At 37.4% G+C, this 20,799-nt stretch overlaps 2 protein-coding genes and 1 non-coding gene across 5 annotated transcripts; all 3 read right to left on the reverse strand.

Annotated features, from left to right (window-relative positions):
- Window positions 1–447: 447 nt before the first annotated feature.
- Window positions 448–2,246, reverse strand: LOC108226207 (malonyl-coenzyme A:anthocyanin 3-O-glucoside-6''-O-malonyltransferase). The gene has a single exon (XM_017401153.2). It carries the CDS (start codon window positions 2,151–2,153, stop codon window positions 717–719), a length of 1,437 nt encoding a protein of 478 aa, XP_017256642.1. The 5' UTR covers window positions 2,154–2,246; the 3' UTR covers window positions 448–716.
- Window positions 2,247–3,920: 1,674 nt separating this feature from the next.
- On the reverse strand, window positions 3,921–8,082 carry LOC108198083 (uncharacterized). Of its 3 annotated transcripts, none has more exons than XR_010284279.1 (5): window positions 7,710–8,082; window positions 7,333–7,524; window positions 5,201–5,954; window positions 5,033–5,098; window positions 3,921–4,898 (listed from the first exon to the last, which is right to left on the reverse strand). It is a non-coding gene; the product is annotated as an uncharacterized LOC108198083 (transcript). The 3 variants fall into 3 exon arrangements; XR_010284278.1 differs by having other exon boundaries at window positions 3,930–4,498; window positions 4,708–5,098; XR_010284277.1 differs by having other exon boundaries at window positions 3,926–5,098; window positions 7,710–8,081.
- Window positions 8,083–8,711: 629 nt separating this feature from the next.
- Window positions 8,712–10,803, reverse strand: LOC108226772 (malonyl-coenzyme A:anthocyanin 3-O-glucoside-6''-O-malonyltransferase). The gene has a single exon (XM_017401763.2). It carries the CDS (start codon window positions 10,564–10,566, stop codon window positions 9,130–9,132), a length of 1,437 nt encoding a protein of 478 aa, XP_017257252.1. The 5' UTR covers window positions 10,567–10,803; the 3' UTR covers window positions 8,712–9,129.
- Between the last annotated feature and the right edge of the window lie 9,996 nt (window positions 10,804–20,799).

Consider the following 20,799-nt stretch of genomic DNA (forward strand, 5'->3'; position numbering starts at 1 on the left):
AAATCCAGTTCTGTGATCCGTTTGCAAATTTTTTGAGTTCAGTGACCCAATTGCAACTTGATCATGAGTTCGGTGATTTTTTTGCCTATTAACCCTTTTTCAATGCATATTTATCAACAATCTTCCGTTCTCACCCTCTTTTTTTATCATTTCTAATGTACCACTAGCTAATATACAAAGAAGTCAACACAATAAATATGGACAAAGATGGAAAAACAATAACTATGTAATTCTTTTTAATATGTGTGAAATGAGCAAAAGGCTCATCTAAATTGGGATGGAGGGAGTATTAACGAAGATCAAGTGAAAAACAGTGTCCCCTTCTTCTCGAATGACGATCAATAATAGAGAAGTAGATTGTCGGCACCAAGGCCAAACAGGTTATATTCTTCAATGGGGAACACTAAAAAAACTAGGGAACGTAGATTTATTTTTAAAATTGTGCAATACATAATACATTGATACTAGTTTTATTCTTTCAAAGACGAAATACAGAGAGAATGGTCACAGACTTAGAGCCTCACCGGGGATAGTAAACAAAAGAAAAACAAGATGTGATTACATCGCCTGCTTTGCTGCAGACATGACCAACTTAAGAATCTTGATACGTAAAGTAACTGACTTGAAACTTAAACTCACAATGATGTGGTACATAAATCTGTTGCCTCATGTGCCTGCTTCCAAGCTCCAAATTCAAGCAAATGATTTGTCAACACTTAACAGTGTAGGTTTTGCAAACCCCGAGCGAATATAGTAGAAAAAACATCCATCTCATTTTTAGGCAGAACTATACCAATTTCAAGATCCGCATTTGAATCTTTGCACCTTGAAATCGATAACGGCTCTTCAACAAACTCAAACTTTAGGGGTTTACCCCATCCGAAATCAATATTGTTGTAGTAGTCCAATTTTGGGGATCCTGCAATGCCGATGATCCATTCCCCCTTCATTGTTCCAGCTAAGGCATCCGGTAACTTATCTAACCCGTGCAAGGGACCTTTCTCAAGCTTCACAGACACAGAGTTTCCCAATACTTCCGCAGCAGCAGCAAGGCCTTCATCTCCTACCAAAACCCTGCCTGTTTGTGCTCCAAGGCATGGCGCTAAGCAATTACCAAAGTAAGAAGCGGGTAGGGGCGGATCCAATCTAGCGCGACAATCCATAGAAAAAGAAAAGTGCTGACACTCATCAAGATTGTGCTCCTCTCCCCAAACAGTAGCCCGTGTTTTCGCTAAACATGTCCAAATATAAGCGCACACAGCAGTGAAGGATGACAGGTATGCTAATGTTGGCCGTTCTGTTGATATCATGCTCTTGAGGGACTTGATTTGGGCTTCGGTTATAGTAAATGTTGCTTTAACCTTGTGTTTCGAAGAATCATCAACAGATTCCTTTTGCGGTAACAACTTCTCGACCTGCTTTGTTACTCCCGGTCCAAGTACTTCCAAAAACATAGTAACTAGATCACAGGGGTCTTGGATCGAACTCCTATCATAACTTGGGATCTCAAAGCCCTCAGACGTTACGAAATCACTGATATTATTTTTGGTATCCAGGAGATTAACGTTCTTAGTAATTGAAGCCCACGCTCGTGCAAAGTTAAACAAAGAGCTTCCATCCGCAACTGTGTGCGCGCTTTTGATTCCAATACAGATGGCGCGTCCTGGAAACACAGTCACTTGGATAGCAAATACAGGAGCTACAGAACATTTTTCGCCCGAGATATCAACATTTGTAGCTGAGGGAAGTTGAGGAACAAAAGTGCTCAATATGTTGGCGTCACGAACATGATTTCCGTAATCAATATCATCAGTGCACTCGGCAAATGTTACAGACACCGAGTCTCCGTCCAAATAACGGATCACGTAGTCAGTGTTGGAATCAGTACCAGAGGGTACTATCAAATTTCCAGCCAAGGGAGTGAAGTGTTTGAGGGCAAGAGACAAGGATGTTTTGAGGTTTGGAACTGTGTGTTGAATAAAGTGGCTAGTGGAATGTGGGAAATTATACAGGATCACACGACCAAGGGGATGGAAAATGAGCCATTGAAGGTCGAAAAAATTAAGAGGCAGAGTTGCCACTGGGACAGAGTCGGCTGGTGGAGAGATACGGCACTGTTCGAGAACTTTGACAGTGGATGATCGATCCACCATGATATTTAAATTAAGAGACGAAGTACTTGCTTTATGTGGTAATTAAGTGATGCTGATGAATCAGAAATTCACAAGATATTCATATTGTAATAGCCAGACAGGGGTGCCGGCTTTTACCTCATTTATTGTGAAAATGTCTATCTTCTTTCAAAGTAATTGTTCATTTTTTATGGGCAACTTCACTCATTTTACTTTAATTTATTTATGATAATTACATCATATAACTATAAAAAGAATTTAAAGATTACAAAATCTATACATACATATATTATATATTATTTTATTATTTTTTGAATTATATGATAGTAATTTATAATTTTAATCAGAATTTGATTGATTTTATATTCCCCTTTAAAAATTCCAAGTAATATGAAATAAATGATGTAGGTCGGGATGGGTATAATATCTGTGTCGAAGTGGTAAATAATAACTATACCTCCATTATTAGTTTTTATGTCTTTAAGAGCATCTTCAGCAGCTTCCCTATATGGTGTCCTAAGCTATTAATATAAGGAATATGACATAAAACACAACTCCAGCAGAGTCCTAGCCATCCCTTAAAAAGTTAGGATGCCCACTTCATTCCTCATTTTTAAGGATTGTGGAACCATTCCTCATACTATTTTAAATAATAAAATATTCACTTCTCTCCTTTTTCATCCTCTTTCCCTCCTTTCTCTCTCCTACTTACAAGTTGAATATAATATTATAATAATAATAGGGAATAGAAATAGGGAATGTTGTTGGAGTTCCCATTCAATAAAATGTAGTAATCCCTTAAAAATTGAATATTTTATTATATATTTAGGGAACATGTTAAGACTCTGCTGGAGATGCTCTAAGGATGAAGTAGCTAAAGACAAATAATAAATAGATAAATGAAAAATGAAATACAAATTATTGAAAGACATACTTTAGGCCAAATCTGATCTAAATTTAACGCAGCCGATATATTAACCAAGTCCCTTGTTATTAAATAATAACGATCAACAATATGAAATATGAATAATATAAAATAGGATTGTCGACAAAAGTAAAAACCAAATTACACATAGGCATATATTTGTTTTGAGTTTTTAAATCTCCTATCATTTAGTGGGATAAATATTTAGATTATAACAAAATTTTAATACGTTCACGATTTTTAAGCGCCGGATCGGGATATTTTGCCCCGTTTCAGTGTTTTTAAACTGACATACCCATTTTCAAGCCCTCGACGTATGTTATAATTCTGAATATAATTTTGATCGTTCGATTCATCCAACGATCACAAAATGATAGGCGGTTTGATTGGTCGAAGACCCTTTTATTTTAACAAAAAAAGCAAAACTATAAAATACATGCACAGAGGTAAAGAAAATTACAAGAGCATGATTGTTTTGTTTCGTAAATTAACAATCACGAGAGGTTCTAGCGATTGAAGTTGAAAAAGCTATTAAGTTGGTAAATTACTTGAAAACTAGCTTTATAGCCCGTGCGAGGCACGGGCATGCTCTAATTTAATTTATTACAAATTTTCAATGTAAATCGAGAGATAATTTGTTTTTTGAGCGTTAGCTTCCTCCATACCATATAGTATAGTGTCATTTACCTTTCGAAACACAACAAATACGTTCTTATTTTAGAATTGTATTTTCTTTTTGATGATTGAGGACCGCACCTTACAGGAATTTTATAAATTTAAACAAAAAAAATATAAGATAAAAGAACTCTCATGCCCAAATAAAAGATTTCTCCAAATACACTCCAATAAATAAACACAATGAAAATCTATAAAATAATAAAAGTCCAAGCAAACTTACGTGGCATAGAAAATTATAAAACAAATCCTATTAGAAGTTGCCACAAACCAAGAGCAAGATAATAAAAAGCACATATTGCACCTAGAGAAGGCCAACTTCGAATGAAACCTACTCACAAACAATTCCAACTCACAAGCACAAATATTACGCTGAGGAAAATTACAAATCAATCTGTGTAACCAGAAAATAACGCCTCTGAAATTTAAAACCTCAAAACAACCTCACCACTTAGACAAAGAACAATCTCCGAGATCAGACCTTACAAGCAAATTTCTTAGGAAGCAACACAGAAATTTCCACATTTTAAAAACCCTGCATTAGCAGACCCAAAGCCCTTCTGTAAAACCCTCACCAAATAAACAAATCAAGCTTTGATCTTACTGTACTATACCTTACCTGCAGACTACTTTAAGAAATAACACTTCCACATATATTGGAACACCACATATGAATGCCTCCTGAGCCCACACCTCTGCAGAATTTATCCTCAATTAATCCACCCCTATGTGCACCAAATGCCCCCCTCAACTTATGCATAAACCCCTGTTGGCCAGCAACAAACAACTTTTGACAAGAAATTTTACAATAATTTCATGGCGGAGGGGAACCATTACAATATCCTATTAGATAAGATCTCATTTACATTACATTATTTAACATTATAAATTTAACGGGTTAAAACTCGCTGCATATCCGTTATCAAGGCAAAAAATTAGTAACAGCAATACTATAAAAATCTGGAGGAGTCTTACAGAAGCCAAACTATAGACCACCTCAAGAGGGCATCAAATTTTCATCCATTCTAATCTTCAAGCCTGGTCCTCCTACGAGGTGCTGCTGTTGTGTACTCGTTTCGTTCTTTCTCCTCACTACTATCCTCCCCATTGTTTGAGGCCTCGGTTACTTCTTCCTTCGCCGGTTTTACACTGACCTTTGGTGTTGCCTGTAATCATGTACAAGTTGCCCGGTAGTGAGAAATCTCCAAATTAAATAGAAGCACTAAACTACTATAGAAAAGTTTATAAACTCAGGTTTCTCTCGGCCGAATAGAAGTTTTATCAAAGCAGTGAAAATAACCACGACAATGGATACAAGCACACCAATTGTAATGTTTGGTTGCCTTTCTGCTTTCTCAATGAGATCCTTCAAGACAAAGTTTAGTAGCAATATGTTAGTGACAGACAATGTTAGGTACTTTCGACCCGGTGTACTGCAGTACAAAATAAGATTTGCACGAGCACTTACCAAAATTTTGAATTTGTGATTCTGCAAGACATGAATGTCTGCACTCTGCAGTCTTGTAGAGTTGGTCATGATATTACACCTAAAGGAATAAGCCACGAGAATCTACACCTAAAGAAAAAAAGAAATGCAAAACACTAAATAGATTAATTACCTGAAAACCTTTCAGACTATCTGAAAGACAGCTTGTTTCTTCCTCGGCCTTCTGTTTCCCTTTCTTAACATCAAATTTTGGCTTCCATGCGGTCTGTCTGTATGATTCTGCAACCTTTTCGTCATTTGCTATCAATATATTATCAAACAATATAACATCTTGAATTTGTTCGAATTTCAATGCCAATAGCAGCAATAGGCTCAAAATCAGGTTCATCGAGCTCAAAGTATGCAGGGTTCGTAATTTGCTGAGGCTTCCATATAATAGCATCAAGTTTAATCTATATACAGCTTCATTTATATAATTCGACCAAAATTGGATACTTAAAAGATTTAAAACATTATCCTGTTTTTACAAAAATCTGAACATCAAAGACAAGGCGTGAAACCTGACGAGCAAGTAGAATATGTTCCTTTGTTTGAGGCATTGGCCCATCTGGAGCGGATACAACCAAGATACCTCCCTCCATTTCCACTGCTCCAGCAATCATGTTCTACAATTTCAGTATTTCATATACAATTCTTTGCCATGGTAGGTTCAAATACTTAAGTTATGGAATGGACAATGCCAATGTGCAACAATGTCTTGGTTCTGAGAAAGTACCTAGAGAAGTCATACCAAACTTGATTATGATATTATCCAGCAAGCCTTAATATAAGTGAACTAATAATGATAAACACAAATGATCGGGAAAACTGGTCATTAGCTATCACTCTGGACCATTTATTCTAGCAGAAGAAGAGTAATCTCAGAGTAGTTCAATAGTTGGTCATTAACTATGCTTTATATTTTACAAAACAATGTGCAGTTGTGCTCTACTACACCTATGAGTCGTAGCTATATTTTACCGACCGATATAGAGTTGTAGAGAAACATATAGTTTATAACGAATGAAAGTGGTTTCTATCTAAATAAATGTGAAATATTGAACATATAGACTCCACATTTTGTTGCTTTCTTGACTAATTTTGATATATTTATATTCAAAATTTTCAGATATTGTATCCTGTCATCAACACATGACACTATGAGGGAACATGCCAGAAAATTATTTTAAGAGCAAGACAACTGAATATATATGCCTTCCAAAGTTTTAAAAATATGTACATGGAGAAGAAAGGAACATAAACTGGTCTAAAATTTCTATATAACTTTCAAAGTTTTACTAAGTGGGAGCTTAGCAGATAAATAATTATCTGCAAACACAAACAATAGGACTAAAGGCCAAATATCATCTAGCAAAAAATGATAATAATCTTTATTCTTGAAGTGCATTAGACTATCAGGCAGAAGATTTAACTCCAAAATTGACAAATGCAAGTCTTATCATTTAAACAGTAGGGAGAATGACATACATAGATGAGATACGAACGACTTAATATAAGTTTGACTAAGTTTTAGGAATATTACATCTGATTATATAGCAGTAAAAACAGAGAGAGAACAGCCACACAGGACAATACCATTGCAACCATCCAACCTACTACTCTAACCTACATACCAGAATGTCCAAAGGGAGAGCTGGTGCATAGATAAATAATTGGCACGCAAGTCTGCGGACCTCCTGAATGAGGAGCAGACAACTATATTGTTTTGGGGAACGACCGTGCAGGAATTCCACCTCCGTAAGATAGACCAGATGAATCAGTAGATCCGTAATGAGATGGCCCACCCACATTCAAAGACTAATATGCCAGTATTATAAATATTCTTTAATCTTGTAGACTTATACACCTGTAGTTAAATTTTAAATATATAGAGTTTGGTTCAAAGGAGAACCACAAGAGGTGTTTGGTGGGATAAAATTTGTAGAACACGATACGAAATAGCTATATACATTGTTCTCACAATTCTCCTAATCCCATTTATACCTTATCCTAATTGTACAGGGTGAAATTAGACATGTCCACTGGAACAAAATTTGTAACAACCACCAACGAAATAAAAAAAATGCATAATTTTAATAAATAAATATATAAACCTTGAGCTCTATTTTAGAAGGATGATTAAATCGACAAGTAGCACCATAACCGCACATTCCGGTCCTGAGATAATATAAGCAATTCAGTTCACCGGGACGATCCGGAAAATGCTTGAATCATCATTACCAACATCGTCCTCTTTCTCACTAACTCTCAGTCTCCTCATAGCTTCTGTAGTAACATATAGCAACCTATGTATTGATCACAAGCAAGAAGGATTAACACAAATAATCGGAAACAGCGAAATAACTTTCTACATCAACAGCCTTATATTTGTTGAGCAGCTTGTCATGGTCCCATTCGTAAGAACTAAGAAGTAAGAATTATATGCATGATTACATGTATTTAAATATAAAGTATGAAAAAGGAAGCTTACAAAATGTCAAGACTCAAGAGGATCGATTGGGTGAAACATTTTATCAAACACCTTGTTCTTCCTCCAAAATGAATAGAATTGGTTGTAAATTAGTGGTGAATCCGATGACAATAATAACACCCGCTAGTCGCCCCTTTCATCTTCTAAAGCTCGCACATCATGGTGACACACAAACACAAAATGCCTCATAACATAATAGATGTCGAATCAAAACATCAAGATATATCTCGTTTATAGTCCACCAAGGTATTGCACGAGATGGGATTGAAGAGAGGATGCGAAGGGTTGTAGGTAGGTGCATCAAACATTGACACAGAATAAGGGGACAGAAGAGGAAAAGTTAAAAGATAGAGCAGAGCAGTGTATAATGTACTGTATATGCATAAGCAGGGTAAAAGTGTAATTTCACATGATTTAATTGGCTCCTCAAAAACCCATGTTGCAGTATTATATATATAATAGATTAGAGGGCATATTATCCAAATGCATTATTGATTAAAGTCGATGAAGAGCTATTTAAAAACAGTTGGGCTGTTAGAAAATTTTCGTAAAAATTTATTATTGTAAATAAATATTGAACTTTTGACAATAAAATTTTTTTGTAATGCTCTACATGCAAAAATACACGATATCCAAGATTTTAAATGAAATAATAATCTTTGTAAAAAAGAATTTGAAAAATTAATATTTTATATATTTTACTCGCAGAATATAAGTAGTCTTAATAGTCTTTAGAAAAAAAAAAGTTTTTTCTAGTGTGTGCCCAAGGGCACACATTAAGTACTAAATTTGATGAGTTTGGTGGATTTTAATTGGTGGAGTTGGTGTAAATGCGGGGGCAGGGGCATCCATATTTATGATTACATGACCAATAAGAATGCACCAAATTCATAAAAATTAGTGCTTAGTGTGTGCCTATGGACACACCATTGAAAAACCGTTAGAAATGTCTCCACAAAACTGAACTATATTTGTCTTATTTTCGGCCAAGCAAGAGGCAGGTAGAAAACAGACTCTTCGTTTATTTTGCGGAGCAATCTGCCCATCTTTGTGCACATCGTTTATTTTGAGGAGCAATCTGCCCATCTCTGTGCAGTACATTGGTATCAGTTCTAATTTTTGAGGGACTCAACACAGAGAGATTGGTCACACAGACTCGCAGCCTCGCCGGAGACTGTAAACAAATGAAAAAACAAGATGCAATTGCTGCACATAACGTGTACACCGCCTGCTTTGCTGCAGGTGGACATGCCAACTTAAGAATCTTGTTGAACCTTGGCAAATTACTTATTAGGCAGCAAAAATTATTACCAGAAGAAATCGACTTAAAAGTTTAACTCACAAAGATGCAGTACACAAATGTGTTGCCTCATGTGCCTGCTTCCGATCTCCACGTTCAAGCAAAAGGTTCGTCAACACATTAACAGTGTAGATTTTGCAAACCCCGAGCAAATATAATAGGAAAAACATCCATCTCATTTTGAGGTAGAACTATACCAATTTCAAGATCCGCATTTGAATCTTTGCTCCTTGAAATCGATAACGGCTCTTGAACAAACTCAAACTTTAGAGGTTTACCCCATCCGAAATCAATATTGTTGTAATAGTCCAATTTTGGGGATCCGGCTATGCCAATAGTCCATTCCCCCCTCATTGTTCCAGCATATTCATCCAGGAACATATCTGACCCGTGCAAGGGACCTTTCTCAAGCTTCACAGATACTGAATTTCCCAATACTTCCGCAGCAGCTGCAAGGCCTTCATCTCCTACCAAAATCCTGCCTGTTAGTGCTCCACAACATGGCACTAAGCAATTACCAAAGTAAGAAGCGGGCAGGGGCGGATCCAATCGAGCACGACAATCCATAGCAAATATAAAGTGCTGACACTCATCAAGATTGTGCTCCACTCCCCAAACAGTAGCTCGTGTTTTGGCGAAACATGTCCAGAGATAAGCGCACACAGAAGTCAAAGATGACAGGTATGCTAATGTTGGCCGTTCTGTTGATATCATGCTCTTGAGTGCCTTGATTTTGGCTTCAGTTACAGTAAATGTTGCTTTAACCTTGCGTTTCGAAGAATCATCAACAGATTCCATTTGAGGTAACGCTTTCTCGACCTGTTTTTTTACTCTCGCTCCCTGTGCTTTTAAATACATAGTACCTAGATCACAGGGGTCTTGGATCGAACTCCTATCATAACTTGGGATCTGAAAACCCTCAGACGTTATCAAATCACTAATATTATTTTTCGTGTCCAGGAGATTAACTTTCTTTGTAATTGAAGCCCATGCTCGTGCAAAGTTAAACAAAGAGCTTCCATCTGCAACTGCGTGCGCGTTTCTGATTCCAATACAGATGGCGCGTCCTGGGAACACAGTTACTTGGATAGCAAATACAGGAGCTACAGAACATTTCTCGCCCGAGATATCAACACTAGTAGCTGAGGGAAGTTGAGGAACAAAAGTGTTCAACATGTTGGCGTCACGTACATGATTTCCGTAATCAATATCATCAGTGCACTCGGCAAATGTTACAGACACCGAGTCTCCATCCAAATAACGAATCACGTAGTTAGTGTTGGAATTAGTATTTGAAGATACTATCAAATTTCCAGCCAAGGGAGTGAAGTGTTTGAGGGCAAGAGACAAGGATGTTTTGAGGTTTGGAACTGTGTGATGAATAAAGTGACTAGTGGAATGTGGAAAATCATAAAAGAGCACACGGCCAAGGGGATGGAAAGTGAGCCATAGATAGTCGAAAAAGTTAAGAGGCAGAGTTGCCACTGGGACAGTGTCAGCTGGTGGAGAGATACGGCAATGTTCGAGAACTTTGACGGTGGATAATCGATCCTCCATGATTTTTAAGTAAAGAAATCTGTTATTTGGTAATGACTAATGAAGCATCAGAAGTTCACACCATATTTATAGCCAGACGGGGGATGCCAGCATTTACCTCATTTATTGTTTTTTTTTTTTATCAAATACCTCATTTATTGTTGAAAATGTCCTCAGATTTAAATATGTTATATAATAATTGTTTCAAAAAAAAATATGTTATATAATAATAAAAGTTTTTAAATAATTATAATATTTCTATATATTAAAAATAAATATAATTTTTCTGTTTCTGAAATTTTATACTCACACAATCCACTTGAATTGTATGTATTGGAAAACAGGCACCCGACACATAATTTAATGCTTATATAAAGTATTGTTCTATAATTTATTTTTTCAATATTTTTTCCTGAATATAATTTTTACATTTGAATTTTTATTCAAGAAATATTAAAAATATTTTTTAAACAATATTTTATAAAAATATTAAAATATATGTAAAATAGTTTAGAAAAGTGTATACAGATGAATAGGATCAAAGGAATAATAATAATTTTAATTTTTAGTTAAAATTTGAGAAATTTTAATTAAAAGTTGATAAATTTTCGGTCAAAGTTAAAAGAATAAACAAAATATAAAATAGTGTTAGGCGCACATCCCAATAAATAAGATTTCTGCACCGGATGAGGAAGCATGGAGTCTTTATTATGTCTTCACTCTTCATTATTGAAATTTATTTCTTCGGGAAAAGTTATATCTCTCTCATCCGGTTTAATTTATCAATTTATCTGTTTATTACTCTCTCCGTCTGACTTAATTATTTGGGATTTGATAAGCATTTAAAGACTTTCACAAAAATATAGTTTAATAAATTATTTTAATATTTTTCTTCTAAATAAAAATTTAAATTAAATTTTTATACAGAATAATAGACTTAGAGCAAGTCCAAGAGTGTCCTATATTGATGTCCTAAATCAAAATTTAAGGCATGTGAAGCAAATCAATGCTCCAACAATGTCCTAGTGGTGTCTTAAAACACTAGGACATGTAACAAGTGCCTTATTTTTGAGGCATCACTATGCATGCCCTATCAATATAAAAACTAGCGTAGAAGTCCGTGCGAGGCACGGGCCCGCATTTATAAAATACATATATTATTTATTTTAATTAATGATTTTGTTTGTTTTTATTAAACTTTTAAGTATAGTTTTATTTTGAAACCAAATAATAACATCAATAATATCTAACTCTGGATAGTAAATATATTTTTATTTACTCGGACTAACACAATATAATTTGTATATTAGAAATTTTTACAATCAGTGAAGTCTAGTGGGTTATTCAATCCAATTATAATGACACAGATAGAATTTTTAGACGCAAATTATATATTTTACTCCCTCTGTCCCTCTCATTTGTTTACAGTTACTATTTTGGGATGTCCCTCTCATTTCTTTACATTACCATAAATAGTAAGTTTTTCTCATCATTACACCCACTATCTTCCCCCACTATCTCATATTTAACAATAAAAACTACTATTACACCCACTACTTTCCTCCACTATCTCAAATCTATTATTAAATATTGATAGGTCCCACCACTTTACCCACTTTTCATCTAACTTTACTCATTTTTCATACATTGTCTTGGTCTCCGTGTCCCCCTCCAATGTAAACAATTGAGGGGGACGGAGGGAGTAATCTATAAAACATATCAATCGTTGAAATTGATTTAATATGTTTTGCGATCACACACGTAGTGATATGATCGAATTCAAGCATGCACATATAAAAGTTAAACTATACGAGTCGATCAAGACACAAATAATAGTTGTTATCTCCCTTTGTCTCTCTTTCGCTCTTCCTTTCTCTTCGTCTTCTTATAACCCGTCTACACATATTTATGTTGAACAATATCATTAGTTGGTCGACGATCATTTGCTACCCTATTACTATCTTATCATGAAAGTTTATCAATATTTAACAAGCTGGTTTATTTTTTATAAAATTATATGTGATTATTTTTTTTAACAGTCAATTGTCTAAAACTCGATTGATTTGAGTTGTAATTCGGTTGATAAGTACTTGAAGTAGTCGAACTCTTTTCCAAGCTAATTTTATATTATTTGGATGATAATTTTATTTTAAGTGCCACTCGAATAAAACTCGATACAAACTTGGGCCAACTTAAATTAGACGGACGTTAAGAAATTTATTAAATGAAAAAAGTCTAAAACTGAAAAGATTGAATATAATGACATAATTATCAAGACTCATGAAATTGGATATAGTATAATAATATATATTATATTTATCATATAATATACATATGTTAATAATTTAATCTCCAAAATTAATTTAAATAAATCCAATTTTAACCCGGTACTTCTACGTTTACCCGAGTATTCATTACTCGATATAATCACTGAATCAAATCATAATTTGGTTTTTAAAACAGTGTTTACAGAATTAAATTAAATTGCCACTTGAGTCCATTACATGTAAATAATTTTTATTTTTTAATAAGATGAGAATTACAAGATCTTAATTTAAATTTATAGTTAAAACGATAGTTTGATTAAATGTTCCAAAATCAGTTTAAATAAATATTTTTCTTGTAAATTAACTAACTATTAACATTTAATATTTTTTGTATGAATATATTAGTTTAATTTTTTTGTAAATGAGGGGTCATAAATAAGTGAAAAGTGTAATTAACATAAATATTTATGTGCAAATACCTTATTCAATGTTATTTAATATGTTGAATATAATAAATGAACTATATTGGTATTTTTGTAATTAAAGGTTAAGTAGGGGTATAATGGACATTTCACGTCCAATTCTTTCGCTCATTTTGCCCTTGGTTGCAATTTAATATATAGATGTAGATGGTTTCATATCATTCCACTATCTCTCTCCTCCCTCCTTTTCATTTCCCTCCAATAACAATCCAAATATATATTATTATTTTAATAATAAGGCACAATAATGAGGCATGTTGTTGAACTTGATACATTAAGATGATGTCCTAAATCACTAAGACACAATATTTTATTATATTTATAAGGCATTTGTTAGGACACTGTTGGACTTGGATTATATTTGGGGCCGTTTGGTTGAGCTTAAAATAAGTGCTTCTTGCTTAAAATAAATAAGTTGAGTAGAAGTTAGAAGTCAGACAAGACTTATAAGTGATTAAAGTGTTTGGCAAATAAGCAGAAGTCCTGAAACAAAAGCTAGCATTCCTAGCTTTTTATAATTGCTTCTTGACTTATTACACAAACAGTACGAAATAAGTGCTTCCAACTTATAAGCCCAGAAGTCGGCTTAAAAGCTGTAGCCAAACACCACCTTTATAAGGCATTTGGTAGGACAGCTCTTATAACTAAAATTTTTGAGCTACGTGCGTAAACTAACTCTAAGATTAATAAATTAATATTAGATTCCGCAGATGCTTATATGTACGTATATCTTCATGACCAGATCAATTTAAAACGTTAGTCAAAATTCATCAGACTGCCGGGCTGGATCTCACATTGAATCTGACAGTACCAAAATTTTGTTAAACGAGGGAAGTGACCTGGGCTGGAGCCCACCACAGCCCAGCCCTAGGTCTGCCAATGGCAAGAGTTATTTGTAATATATCAAAAACAAAATTTTATCAGATTTAACGTGTTTGTTGAAATATGTGATCGATATAAGTTTCCTGTATCTGCAGAGATGGTCTAAGGTGGCAAGTTTGCATCCCTGGGTTAGTGTCAATAAGTTTGTGAGTAACTTGCACTAAGTGTACCTCAAGTTTGGAAAAGTTGCACTTTGTATCTGGTAAAACGCATGCTGAAATTTCTAAAACTTTGCAAAACATGTATTTCAGTGAAGTTAAGTAAACTCTACAAGGGTATTTGAGTAAAATCAAGTAGGCAACCACTATTTATAAACTATCTGTGTTTCAATTTACATGTCTACTTTTAAGAAAATTTTTTTTCTCAAATTACTTGTCCACTTCAACTTTCAATGCAAAAAATTAATTTTAAAAAAGATACTTTGAGGAGCTTTTTGGATTAACGTTTTTAGTTTGTGTCAGAAAAAGTTAATTAATGAGCTATTTACCAAACAATTTTTTGATAAACAGCTAATTCAATCTGCTAGTCAAAACATCTAATTCAATCAGTCAGTCAAAATAGCTAATTCGATCCGATAACAGCTAACCGCTAATTTCCAAACAGGGCCATAGACTTTCTATTTCTATGTTTAACTGAATTTCATTTTGAAAACGGGTCACAAATTTATTATATATGAAATTTAAATTTTAAATCAATTATTACTTGTTCAAAATAAATAATCAATTTTTTATTATTATTCGACACGTATTTTGATATTCTTATAAGGTATGGTTCTATAAGTTTTTTCTAAATAAAAATTTTAGTTTCAATTTTTTGTTCAAAAAATAAGTTATACTCCCTCCGTCCCATTTAGATGTATACATTTGTATCGGGCACGGAGACTAAGAAAAGTGTATAAAGTAATGTAAAGTAATAAGAAAAAGAAAGAAAAGTAGGTAAAGTGGTGGGACCCATTAATATTTAAGTGATAGATTTAGAAAAGTAGATGAAGTTAGTGGGTGAGTAGGATTTTTATATTATAAAAATTTACTATTTTAGGATAGTTTTGAAATATATAGAATTGAATGGGACATCCCGAAAAAGAAAGTGTATACAAATCAGAGGGACGGAGGAACTAAAACTATTATTTACTAATGTGTGACTGTGTCGCGTTTCCATCTTCAATATATACAATTCAGGGGATGAGGGAATATTCCATATGTCGGCCGAGGTTCTTTATCTTAGGCACATGGATTTGACACGTATTTCAAGAACTATAAAATATAATTACAAGTGTTATTTTAAATCTTTTCTTCTGATTAGAAATTTAGTATTTAAATACTTATATTAGAAAGAAAATTTTGAAAAATAAATTATTAAATTATATTTTATTTATAACTCAAAGTTAACGTCAAAACCGTAAAATAATGAGAAGGACGAACGACGTAATTTCGCGATAATTCTACAAATGGAGCATACCAAAAGCGCATTATAGATCTCTGATATTTTTTAAGAAATCTGAATTTTTCTCTAACTAAAATTCAGTATTTAAATTTTATTCTAAAACTTAAATAATTCAGCTATCCTGTGACCTCAAAATTAAAACTGGACCATTGTGAAGTAGTCTTGTACTCTTGTTATTGTTGCTTACTGATAAAGTCAAAAGAAGAAAGACAAAGTTGCCAACTTGCTAAGAAGCCATTACCGAAGCACTGAGCCACAGGCCACAGGTAGTAATGTGGGTTCCATATGTGGTCTCAGGTAAGTAGAGCATGCAATTCAGGGGAGTGTCAAGTTAAGACCCCGAGCAAATATAGAAGAGAAGACATCCACCTCATTTTTGGGCAGGATGAAGCCAAGTTCCAAGTCCCCTTTCGAATCCTTGCCCCTTGAAATAGAAAATTGTTCCAAAACATATTCGAATTTTCTAGGCTTGCCCCAACCAAAATCGATAGTGTTGTTGATAACGCCAATCTCCGATCCCGGTCCTTCCTCCGCCGTGGCTGGTGGTTCCGCGGTGTAGCTGCTGGATGGGAGCCTACAAAACAACACCGGAGGGGGGTTTTGACCCCGCGGCGCCTCCGGCGTGAGAGTAAGCGTAGGTTTCGGAAGGATAAAGACTAGAGAAAGTGTGTTATCTATATGTGGTGGGTGAAGGTGTATGTGTGGTGGTTGCTGGTGGCTGGTGGCTGAGAGTGTTTGAATATATGCTGAGTGTAAGTGTGTGTGAGAATGAGTGTAAAAAGAGAGTGAAGTTAACCCTTAAACTCTCGATCCTTGGTCTATTTATAGGCCAAGGATTAGGGTTCAAGGGTGCGTACCTGGATCCTGGTCCTACACGTGTAGGGGTTTGATCCCCCACACGTGTCCAGGTGTCAGCGTAGAAGTAGTATTTTGGAATGTTCCCTGGCTTGTCCCTATCGCCAGTAGTTGACCGTTATGTTTGTTTTTATCATGTCAGTCTGTGCTTTGTGCAGCAGGTGTCGGCTGGTACATGTGCATCCGGGTGAGTAGTAAGTTCCATGTACCCGGGTAAGCAATCATGTCCGGGTTGTATCACCTGTCAAGGCAGGGGGTGCCCTGTGGTGTTGGCGGTTACCCGGGTGGAGGCTCTTCTAAAGGACCCGGGTGTTGCTTCTGAAGGACCCGGGTGTTGCTTAACCGGGTTATACCCTATCATTTGCCCCCCACTCCCTTACATAGATTTTCTATGTGAGGGAGTATAGTATCCCGTTTGATCCGGATATCGAGTGAAAATTTCCGTCTTTCCCGGTCCAGGTCGACCCGGGTAGGGGTTTGGGTCTTTCGCTTCTGCCCCCTTGCTCAGGTAAGTCTTTGGGCAGGGGTGAGATTGTTTGCTATTGCTCATCTGCCCGAGGAGGACCAGGTAGGAGGTTGGTTGATTTCTGCAGCCCTACCCGGGTAAGGGTGGTGAGATGTGGTAATGTTTGCTTTTACTTTCCTGCCCGAGTGAGTCCGGGTGAGTAGTGAGGTTGTTTCGTTGTTGCTCTCCTGCCCGGGTCCGAACGGGCAAGAGGTGCCCGGGTCCGCAGCATTTAAACCGTTTAGAGTCCTTTGTAATTCGAAGGGACTTCACAGTTGTCCATTTTCGAAAAATCGTGCTATCGCGCCTTTTGAGGGACGATAATAATTACTGTTGTAATAACTGTTGCTCGTCCAATAGAGGGGTGCCACGTGGATAATGAAGCGACTGCTATATATAGGGGTCTAACCCCTTACTCTTCTTTTTTCATTTTTACTTTGAGTTCCCTTTCTTTTTCTTCATAGTTCTTCTTTGCGCTTTTGCCACCATTCGTGTGTTTGTTTTTCAAAAAGCTTCGCTGGAGTTTCAGAGGTCATTGTCATCGCAGTTTTTGCTCCGTCGTCGGTTAGCACGGTAAGTCCCCTTTCTGCTTTCTTTGTTTGTCTCTTTTATTTCATACCCCATTGTTGCTGTTTTGCATGAGTTTTCTTTTCGAAATGCTTGTTTTGTGATGCGTTGATCGTTGCGTAGATAGTTTCGTGTGTTGTGTACGAACTGCGTATGTATTTGTGGTGTGTTTCGTTTATAGGTTTTGGGGGATGGCTCGATTTTAGGTGGTTTTGAGTGTTTTGGGTGGGTCTGTGAAATTAGGCTTTGTTTTGAAGTTCTTAGCTTCTGGATTTTGGTTTTGTGTTCTTGGTGGGATATATGTATGTATATGTGTATAGCGGTTAGGGTTTGAAGTTTGATCCATGATTTTGGATTGAAATGATTTAGAAACTGTTTGCGGCTGTTGGGATTCTTGGGGTTTTGACTGAACCCGGGTAGGGATTTCTTGCCCGGGTTGGGTAGGTTGCATGAAGGTTTTTATGTGGATGGGGGGAGTACCCGGGTAGAGGTCTTGTTGTCTCTTGGTACTTGTAAACTTTTCCATGATAGTGCGGTTGTAGGCTCGGGACCCGGGTAGCGTTTCCGTGACTAGGAGTCTTCTCTCCTTGTAGATATGAGAATGGGACCCAGGTAGGTTCTCTTGGTGAGTCCGGGTGGCTGTGGTTGTCACCATGCCCGGGTTGGGTAGTTTGAGATAGCTGTTCTGGCGTTTTCGTAAGTTGGGTATGCGTTGCAGTTGGTGTTGACCCGGGTATGGTTTTTGAATCCGGGTTCGGAAAGTACCTGCTTATTCTCAATTCTTGTAAACTTTTTTCTTTCACTGTGATGGTGTCATAAGTTCGGGGCTCGGGTAACCTCTTCCCCGCCTAAGTTTGAAGGAGGAGAGACCCGGGTAGCTGTCGTCGCATTCTAGTAGTTCTTTGACTTGTTGCTTTTCACGTAGACTTAGGCAGGATCAGGACCTATATAAAATTTGTAATAAAATTGGTTGAATGTTGAACTGACCCGGGCTCTTGTTTTCCTCTAGGTCTGTGGTCCGGATCCATAAGAGAGATATTGTTGCTTTTTCTGGGGTGCCCGGACAATATTCGAGCGATAGTGATCTTGACGAGCATCAATCACTAGCAGACCGGGCTCGTGAAAAGATGTCTGAGAGAGAAGTAGCTTTGTCCGGGGTTGTGTCCGAGTTCCAAAAGGTGTCTAAAGCCGAGGGAAAACAGGTGATTATGACCCCGGAGGGTGTGTGGATGGACACAAAATCTTACTTTATTACTAAAGCGCCTTTAGCCGATGAGAGGGAGTTTTACCGGGGCATAGCTTCTTTTTACAAGTTTAAGCACCCGAACGGTCCTCTGGGCCCTTATAATAAGGAGGAGTTCGACAGGCGGTTTAAGGAATATGCTGTTTCCCGGGCTCCCTACACCGTGAAGAGTTCTTTCAGGGAGTTGCCGTGGGAAGTTCAGGATCGTTTGATCCGGGTTGCCTTTCAACTTCCGGATGCGGTCGAGTGGAGGTTTCCTGAGCCCGAGGAGAGGATTTTCCACCGGCCCGCTGACGGATTCGTCCCGGTGTGGATGGAGCATTTGAGGTCCGGGTGGAACCCGAGGTGGCACCTGTTCTTCAGGCACCTCTGTAAGTACGAGTATAAATGTTCACCCATGCAGATCACTCCGAATGCAATTAAGTTGATGACCTGGTTTTTGTGTGCTTGTAATAAGATGGGGTATCAACCTACGTTCAAGCTGTTCCACATCCTCTTCCAGTTCAAGAAGTCCGGGGAGAAACCACTGTACGAGCTCCGCTTCCGGTCCAAAGAATGCGGTTTTGGGCCCGGGTTTCTGAAACCAGTGATGCACCAGTCTTCTTTGAAGAACTGGAATCGTGAAGTGTTGATGTTGAAAGGCTTGGATATCCACTACATGCCTTATCTTGTCACGGATGATAAGTTAGTCAAGACGAATTTTGATGCCCCGGGCGCATCCGGGAAGTTCCGGGATCAGCTTAGGGAGTTTTGTGAGTGTCTCGGGCAGCAGTTGACCCGGGATACCTTTATGCAATTTGATAAACTGCATGAATGGGGATGTAAGTATAATCCGGATTAAAATCCCTCCATACTTGTGTTTTTCTTTCCTCTTGTTTGTTTCCTAGAATTGTTAAGTAGCTCGGGTAATCATGTTACCCGGGTCGTCTTCATGTGTTTTGTGTACTTGTATTTTTCTTGCCCTTTTTCGCTTTTCGGAACTGTTAAGTAACTCAGGTTGTCTGTCGCTTTCTAACCCGGTCATCGTCTGTCTGCAGGTTTGCCATATTTTGATAAAAATCTGTGGAAGAGTATGGCTAACGAACATTTTGCTGCTGCTTTGAGGAACCTGGGGGGAATTCATTCGATCCCCAAGTCTACTCCTAAGCCTAAGACCGGAGCTGGGAAGAATGATGAATCCGGGTCTTCTAGGCAAGAGGCAACCGGCGGTGAATCCAGCGCTGCAATGGAGAAAATTGCCTTGGGAGAGACTGAGGAGGTTGTGGAAGCTGGTAGCCAAGGGTTGGTGACCCGGGGGAGGAAGAGGAAACAGGTCTCGGCGCAGAAGGCCCCTGCTAAAGTTCCCAAAGTTGGTCGGGGAAAAGGGGTTTTGCTGGATTCTGACTCGGATTCTGATGATGAAGATGATGACGGGGAAGGTGCCCGGGTTCCCCTTGGTGCCGGGAAGTACTCTGCCCGGGAAATAATTAAGATAATGTCGGAGATTCCCACCGAGGAAGACTGGATTAGGATGGATGATTCCGGGATGGTGAGCACTTTCAGGGAGCTAGGGAGTCTTTGGGGTCAGGTGAGTATGTCTTGACTTTCATCTTATCTTTTGTATGCTATTCCTTATGTATGTTTCTGATCCTGTGAATCCGGTGTTTGCAGCTGGGGTCTCGTTTAGCCGGGTTTAATACCATCGCTTTCAACTTGATAAAGTCAGAAAGGGACACTGCTGATACTTTTGGGGCGAGAGCCCGGAAAGCTGAATGGGACTTGGCCTTGGAGAGGTCGGCTAAGGAGAAGTTGGAGTCCGAGTTGGAGAAGCGGGTGAAGGAGGCCGAAACCCGACTGGAAGCTGAGTGGAAGCGGAGACTAGAGGAGGCTGAGACCCGGGCGGGTGATTCTGAGAAGAGGGTGGCCGGGCTCGAGGAGGATGTGGAGAAGCTGAAGAAACAACTCGAGGACCGAAAGGAACCAGAAGTTGTGATTGCTGATTTCAAGAAATCTGAAGAGTATAAGGGTGAC

This window comes from Daucus carota, chromosome 6, assembly GCF_001625215.2.
Source record: "Daucus carota subsp. sativus chromosome 6, DH1 v3.0, whole genome shotgun sequence".
Lineage (NCBI taxonomy): Eukaryota > Viridiplantae > Streptophyta > Magnoliopsida > Apiales > Apiaceae > Daucus > Daucus carota.

What these genes read in the sequence shown, in the direction of transcription:
- LOC108226207 (XM_017401153.2), bottom strand. Translation starts at nt 2,153, where the DNA reads ATGGTGGATCGATCATCCACTGTCAAAGTTCTCGAACAGTGCCGTATC.
- LOC108226772 (XM_017401763.2), bottom strand. Translation starts at nt 10,566, where the DNA reads ATGGAGGATCGATTATCCACCGTCAAAGTTCTCGAACATTGCCGTATC.